Source organism: Chenopodium quinoa, unplaced genomic scaffold (genome assembly GCF_001683475.1).
Source record: "Chenopodium quinoa cultivar QQ74 unplaced genomic scaffold, ASM168347v1, whole genome shotgun sequence".
Taxonomy (NCBI): Eukaryota; Viridiplantae; Streptophyta; class Magnoliopsida; order Caryophyllales; family Amaranthaceae; genus Chenopodium; species Chenopodium quinoa.
In genome coordinates, this window is record NW_018743503.1 from 2726559 (window position 1) to 2734935 (window position 8377).

At 36.6% G+C, this 8377-nt stretch overlaps 1 protein-coding gene across 1 annotated transcript; it reads right to left on the reverse strand.

The window, feature by feature from the left end:
* Positions 1 to 1349: 1349 nt before the first annotated feature.
* Positions 1350 to 8126, reverse strand: LOC110739533 (uncharacterized protein At1g03900-like). The gene is made up of 8 exons (XM_021919981.1): positions 7820 to 8126; positions 6983 to 7014; positions 2844 to 2944; positions 2641 to 2713; positions 2511 to 2542; positions 2300 to 2390; positions 2034 to 2145; positions 1350 to 1935 (listed from the first exon to the last, which is right to left on the reverse strand). Exons 1-8 carry the CDS (start codon positions 7931 to 7933, stop codon positions 1627 to 1629), a joined length of 864 nt encoding a protein of 287 aa, XP_021775673.1. The 5' UTR covers positions 7934 to 8126; the 3' UTR covers positions 1350 to 1626.
* Between the last annotated feature and the right edge of the window lie 251 nt (positions 8127 to 8377).

The window sequence follows — 8377 nt, forward strand, 5'->3', positions numbered from 1 at the left end:
CCATTTTTCTGGGTTCAAACAGGTTGGTTAATAATCGGGTTTGGGTAAATTTTTCGGGTCGGGTCAGCTTTTGATAGCTCTAGGTATGGTCCATACCAAATTCCTTTTTTGTTTCTGTTTATACTGTTATTATTGATAAACATATTGTTATAGTTGATTTTATACTGTTATTTTTTATTTTATACTGTTATTATTCCAAAGAGATTTTCGATGGAGAAAGAGGGAAAGAGGAAAGAATGTATATATTATATTATTGAATTTATACTGTTTTCGCCCTTTGGTATGGTCCATACTAATAGCGGCCCCTCACGCCTCATAAATGTACGCACACATGCACACACGCACATAATTAATTGACTTAACAACTCAGTGCACCAAAAACCTAAAAAAATTGCACTATCAATCAACTTACAAGCCAGTCTTGCACTAGATTATGTCCATTAATGACTTAGACTAGGAACCACAAATATTTAATAATTATGTTCACTTATAGGGTTTCACTTATCAAATCACATATTTGCTAAGCCAATTGAATATTATAACATACTTTGGATATTTTATATCATTCTAAACCACAATTAAATTAGAATAAGCAAAATCTATGTCTTTAAAATTGTGTGTCAATTTGAACTACAAATCTAAAGCCGTTCTCCAAATGTTTGAGTCCTATACTCCTTGCGTGAATGTCATGCTTGGATTGAAAAAGGAGCTTAGTACACAAATCGACAATATGCTCATCCGTATGAACTTTGCAAACCTTGACATTTTTCCTATCAACTATCTTGCGGATGAGACAAAACTTCTTCTGCACATATTTGCAGATGAGACAAAACTTCTTCTGCACATATTTGGGTTTGTGATATGATCCTGGTTCCTTTGCCGAGCAATGACACCATTGTTATCACAATACAAGTCAATTTCATTCATGTGTTAGATGTTATACCTAAGATTCCTAACTCTATGGAATTTCTTAATCCAAATCGCTTCTCGTCTCTTTTCTCCATGCACTAAGATATTACCTTCAGTCCTTCAGGATATTCTAACCATATTCAGCAGTATCGCTCATTTGGATTTGATTGAAATCTACACATGCTTGAAACATACTTACATATGAAACATTTAAACGAGTACATTTCATGGCATACATGATGAATCCTTTTGCAAATGCATAAGGAACATTTCTCAACTGCTTATATTCATCAATCCTGAAGGATATTGATTCTTGTTAAACGATATCCCATATTATACAAGAGAATAGGAAGCCTCTTTCCACATTGAACAATCACTAACCTCATTAACCTCAGTTTCTTGACAGTTCATGAATCTTCTAGATCTGTATCTAGGAAATGGGTAGCGAAGACAAAGAACGGATTTAATTTATACAAACAGCTGCATGAACAAGAAATTCACAATGTAACACCAAGCAGAAAAGCCTTATCAACAACTCTCTATACGCGACTCTCACGACACATCACTTTCGTTTCCCTGCCAGGCAGGAAAGTATGTACGAAAAACTTCATATGGAGTTTGTATGAGCATTGTCTATGGAACACAACATCATATACACCAAACTAGGTTGAAACAATTATACTGATTATAAACAAAAGTTTTTACATAATAACAAAATCAGTCAGCAGCCTGAAAATCCCCAAAGTCATCATCTGCTACATCTTCTGAATTTTGAGAGTCCTTCAATTTTAAATCAGGTTGAGGCTGCTCTTTGCTGGGATCTTCTTTCTCTACTTCGAAATTTTTACCAGTATTAGTCTTGGGAGATCTAGGTGTTTTAGGAGAAGTAGTTGGTGACAGAGTCGCTGGTGGAGGAGGAGGTGGTTTAATAGCAAGGGCAGGCTCTATAGGTTTACTTTTTTCCGTAATTGAAAGGTTGTTCACACCCTGATCGATGGATTTCAGCTTTATATTGCCACCAGGTTTCTGACAATAATAAGTTTATTAATGACATGATTACCTAACAATTTAATGAATTCTGGAACAAGGGTCTCCTTTTTCAACTGAATAACTGCTTGACTTACATTTTTCAACTGAAGAACAAGGGTCTCTCCATCTTTCAAACTGTAATCAACCGTTGAAGAATTCTGGAACTGATACTCCATTTCTTCAGCAGTTTTCTTCTTATCAAGATACCTAAATTCATAGGTTTAAAAGCTTCAGTTCAATCAGGTAAATCTTTTGCAGACAACATGCATCTCAGTGTTGTTATTCAACCAGGGGATTATTGTGCATATGTTTAGTTGTGTCAATAAAGAAAGTAAATATGCAGAAAAGTGCAAGAAATTACTTCATATGATCATGCAGAGCAGCTTGGAAGTCATAAGCTTCAGTTCTCTCTCGAAACCCTATCCCAACAAAAGCATGTCGAAGGCGACCACCTAGATAAACAAATCTAATTAGGAATTTAATTGCAATTTTAAAGAGAGCTGCGCCCACTAGGGTATAATATAGTTTTTTCAAATAATTTAATCATAAGCAAGAGAATTTTAGCCCCTCACCTATGTTCTCTTCTATTCGGAGGACAAAGTACCTGCATAAAGAAACCGAAACTAAGAAGTTAGACAAGATTTTTTAAAACTGAATAGGCAAATAAGGTTATGCCTACTTGCAAAACAAAATATAGCAAACCTGCTACTATCAATTACAGGCTCCACAGGATGTTGCTCTCCTTTCCTCAAAAAAGCCCGAGCATATAGTTCACCTGAACCAATTCAAGAAAAATGAAAATGCTGAACAAAAGGTAACAAATACATATCCCAACCAACGCAGGTCCAATTCACAATAGAAGACACTTTTCCACCACATATACTGTAGAATAGTAAATTTTTTACCTGTTGACTTATCCTCAAGTCTGATTATGCACTCCTCTCCTTTGCTAATAACTTTCAAGACTCCTTCCCATGCCCATTTATTTACATCCCATTCATCAGCTCTACAATTGAACACAAAGTAATGCTAAAATCATTGCTGATCAAAAACATATTCTCAGCAGAACTGACTAGCAATAAATTTCATGGAATCATCATCAACAAGGATTAGATCATCATTAATGGCACACTCTTGAACTTTATATGATTAAATGTATGAGAGAATACAGAGTTGAATCAGTGGCCACACAAACCTCAAATTCTAACCAGACTATCTGCCATCTTCCATGAACTTTAGGCAATACTGGAAAAATAAGCTCTTATTTACAAATTAGCATTCTTCAAAGTGAATGCTCTGATGATGGCTCTTATCAAGGGCATTATAAAATTTGACAGATAAAGATAGTCACATGGTCCATCACTACCAGGCGATCATGGATTAAAAGACCATAAAACTTGAACTGCAACTTTAACTTTTCACATGCAGATACTCAGCTAATGAACAGACTGACTTAGAGTTATTCAGTAATAAATTCCAGCTGCAGTGATTAATATAGGCTTGAATAGTTCGGAGCAGCTATTTGCAACGTCTTGACTCTTGACAGCACCTATTAAGTTTTTTTTTTTGGAAAAATTGTTATTATTAATCCCAACTTTGGGCCATTTTACTTTTATTAATCCCAACTATTGATTATTTTCTAATAATCCCAACTTTGGGAGGCGTTTACTTTTATCAGGTAATGACCAGTCAACGACTTATAATAACAGGTTACTTGACACGTGTCAAGCCATAATTGGTCCAAAAAATAAAAAGAAAAATTAAAAAAAAATCTTTTAAAAAAAGAAAAAAACAAAAAGTAAACCACCAGCAGCCCTATCCATCCCCCTTCCCCCACCGGAAAACAGCCCCACCCTCTTCCCTTCCCCTCGCTGGAAACACCCCAACCCCTTCCCGCCCTTCCCACGCCCCCGGAAAACGTCGGGAGTCCTCCCCCACACTAGAAATCTCCCCCCTCCCTTCCCTTCTCCCTTCCGCCACCTTGAGCTTGAGTGTTAAGCATTGATGGCGGCACTCCCAACTGAACTAATCACCGAAATTCTGTCGTGATTGCTGTTATATCACTTCTTTGGTGTAAAACAGTCTGCAAATTCTAGAATTACTTGATCAATGCCCCCAATTTCATCAAATTCCACCTCAATAAAGGCCTAATTTCAAACTCCTATCATCATTAATCTGTGATTTACAGGATAGGGGAAGGGAGGGGGGAGGGCTATTGGCGTTTTCCGGGAGCGGGGGAAGGACGGGAAGGGTCTGGGGTGTTTCCGGCGAGGCTGGGTAAGGCCGGGGAGGGGGCGGGGCTGATTTCCGGTGGGGAAGGGGAAGGGGGGGTGGGGGGCTGGTGGTGGTTCTTTTTATTTGATTTTTGTTTTTTGTTTTTTTTTTTTTAAATGTTGTGACCAATTAAACTAAGACACGTGTCATTTAAGAAAAAAAATTAAAAAAGTAACCTTTTAATCAGGTCATCGGTCATTTACTCGTTAAAAGAAAATGCCCCCCAAAGTTGGGATTATTCAAAAATAATCGAAAATTGGGATTATTAAAAGGCCCAAAGTTGGGATTAATAAAACCAAATTTTCCTTTTTTTTATTTTTTTATTTTTTTTATTTTTTTTTTAACAGCACCTATTGAGTTAATATGCAAGATAGTGCAAATACTAAAAAGGATCTTAAAAAATGGCCAAGAATGTTTATATTTGCAGAAACCAGGTATAGACGCTCATCACGAGCTTCCATTTTGTGAAACACTAAAATTAGTCAAAGAAGCAGACTCAAAAGCTATTATAGATGGATTGGCAAAGCAGGAAGCAGAGAAGGCAAAAGAAAACTAAAGGCATTAATTGGTAGCATATTGTAGCAGTGGCTAGATTAAGAGATAGAAAAGCTGATTCTCATTTTGAATTCAGATTCTCTTTCTATTCGCCATTTCTCCTTTAATCGCCTACAGATGGCCCTATCTAATCTAGAGCTATAATAGAACCTTAAATAAACAAAAATAAAAAATGGCAAGGTAACAAAAGGAAGGGTTTGTATAAGTGATAACTTGAGCAAAATTCAATAGGGCACATAACTGGTATGTCATGGCCCATGGCATTAGGCAGTAATATTTACTCACTGCATCACTTCATATTCTACAGCACATGAGAAATTTTGATTTTGCTATTTACCACCAGCCCATATGTATAGCAAATGGCTTTCGTGCTTCCCACATTGTTTGGAACTCCACTATTTGAGCTGGAAATTTTCAAAGCTGTGCAGGATCAATAGTTGAAGGCCTTCCAGGTCAGCAAGTAGCTACTGCCGCAAAAAAAGGTCTTATGAAATTCAAGTGTGCATTCGTACATAAATCTAACCTTAACTAGTCAAGTCTTGCGAAGAGGCTAATAGCAATAACATTTGAGTGTCACTGAAAACGCAAGAGAGTTAAAACTTGCATGGAGGCTTTGATCAACTATTCATGGCTAAAGAATAAATTATATATATTGTTCTCTTGTTTCTCAAACGAAGTTATCTTGTTGTAAAACAAGTAGGTTTGTTAATGGTCCACTGTGGTACAGTTTGGCACCCAAAAATATCAAATCCGAGGTATTCATCCATGTCACTATGGGTATAACCATATAATTGCCCAATTGAGAGAACAGAGCTCACTGCCAATTTCAAAGGTAGAAGTGTCATACAGGTGTATTCACTAACAGAACTACATAAAAATTTACACTGCCTAGTGGACATGCTCTAACTTCCAAAAGTTCCTTAGCAGAGGACAGGGGCCATAGGACACATCAGACTAATGATTACTGAATGAGTTGGTAAAAATTGACAAGCTCACACAAAAGAATTATAAAGCAATATTCAAGAAACATCTATGATGCACACTGTTCTATGACAAATTAGATAAATTTCCTGCTCTCAAATGCTATTACCTAGTATAATTTCCAAACATAAGTGTCTTACAAAAATTAATCTAACTCTTCACTGAAACTCTGACTCTGTCTACCACATGCTTATGTTCCATGAGGAATATATGTAAGCAGCCTCCATATCATCAAAGGGGATCCTGTAACAGCCTAGCTTATTACCACAAACTCAATTCCTCAAGGTATGGAGCCAAAAGGTGGATCAAGAGACTAACATTCTTCAGCTGTGTGTCTATTGTCTACTGTCCACAGCCTAGTTCTTTACCAAAAGAAATAAAGTATGATTGGCAAAAGAAACAGTTTCAGAGGCTTTGAACATCAACAAAGGCACAAGATGCTCCAAGGCGATAAGGTTTTCCTGCCTATCGGTGTATCCCATTGAACTGAGGCGCACTTCAATAAAGTAAACTAGAAAAAAAATGTGTGACTCAAGCTGCGACTCAGTGTGCCATAATGAGTACAGTAGGCACACCTCTAGTGCGCCTCACCAAAACCAAAAAAGTTACATGGCCAATTTTTCCTTGTGCCTCAATGCCTAGGCGCACTTTTGACATAAACCAAAAGGAACAAAAGGCTGCATTGGAATGCATTGAATACAGAACTAAAGCCTTTACACAAACATCCTAGATTAATATATGTAGTAGTGATGTGAATCTCAGGAGTGGTTGGCACTTGACATGGAAAATGCAAAGTGGAAGTTCATAAACTTATGGTTATGGATATTGTTCCTTGTGGTTCAGAACCATACAGCTATCCTTAAAACGGTTAAACCTTTGTGTAAAATACTTCATCAGCATTCATATAAACCCAAAAACCACTCTACAATGAGATTCTACTAAAGGACATGAGTCATGACCATCTGAAATAATTGCTTTCATGATTCCTTACTTTGAACAGCTGAGGTTTCAACGAAGGCACTAATTGTATTTTATATATTCATAGTATTTCTTTTGTCACTTAAGCATTGTGATGGTAACTGTAAATTAAATTCTGGATAACAGTAGTGAAATTTTAAGACAAAATTTGAATGACATAATGTCAATATGAACTAGTTCTAGAAGAAAATATGTATAGGCAGAAAGCTCAATAATTTAACATTGAATCCAAAAATTGAATGCACGAATAAAATACCTGTATGAAGCAGCAGTTTTCCTTGGGGGTATCTGCAGAACACAAAAGCACAATAAGGCCTTAAACTATATACATAACAGACAAGATCCTCAAGGAAATTGTGCTCATTTCAATTTAGGATAAAATTGGCCACACAGTAAGAAAATCAATCATGACTAAGATCATAACTACAAGTTATATGACCGGCAATTAAACCGAAACCTTCATTGGGAAATATAAGGTTCACAAAACCACAAAGCAGTTCACCAAAAACAGAATCTTTTAAATACAAAAGAAAGTCTTTTTCTCGGAAATAAAACACTAAATTTCAGTTTATGATACACCAAAAAAGGAACCACACCACTCTATGCCGAACTTGGTGGTTAAACTCGATTACGATGACAAAACAATCGAGTAGTTCCCACCGAAATGTGGCTCGACATCACCATGATAAAAAGCACACCAATTAAGGCAGATGGATTTTATATCTGAAATTTCAAAAACCCAAGATCGACAAAATCCACCTCAATCTACAATGAGATAACACATCTAACACTAAAAACCAAGCTAATCAAAATGTTCAATACATTACACAACTAAAGCTCGAAGATCATAACTCAAAATTAAAAAATTAATCAAAAACCCCACTAATCCATGATCAGCAAAACAGTAATATGCATTAATCAACTGTTTCACTTTCTTCCACAACATCTACATTTGCATATCAGTTAATTAAAGATATTTCCAAAAAATTCAATCTTTAATACAATATAATAAAACCCAACCCCCAAATCAAATAAAATTGAAAGAAAATTTAGAAATAAAATTGAAATCAGATAGAAGAAAGAGGGAAATTACGATGTAGACATAGCATTCGGGGACATGAAAGAGGACAAGCTCAATTTGGTCGTCTTCTTCTTCGGTCTCATCTAATTTTTGTTTACCATTTGATGGGTTTTTCTCCGTCTCCATTGTTGTGGTCTAAAGCTGAGAAAGAAGATGAAAGTGATTCAAAGTTCTGATTTCTGATTTTGTAATGGGGTTTTTGGTAAGGTGGTTGAAGGGGATTCAGGGGGTGGCTATGTTTGGGGGGAGTCGCTGAAATTTTCCGTTCTTAGGAGTACTCTTTCTCTTCCTGGTTGTTGCTTGGGAAATGTCAACTGTTAGGTCAGGGGTCATTGGTGATTCAGGTGGGCATAAACCGGGCCGGGCAGGGCCGAGCCGGCACGAGGTAAAGGTGATCATGTGGCTGGCCGGGTCAGGTTTGGTTGGGCCATATATAAAATATACGAGTATGCCTAATATATTGAGTTGGGCTAAGGATCGGGTCGAAAATGCTTGCCTAAAACTCGTAAAATTAGACTAGGCCTACCATGTGGGTCTATAAGACGATAAGTCACAACATGAAAATGAACG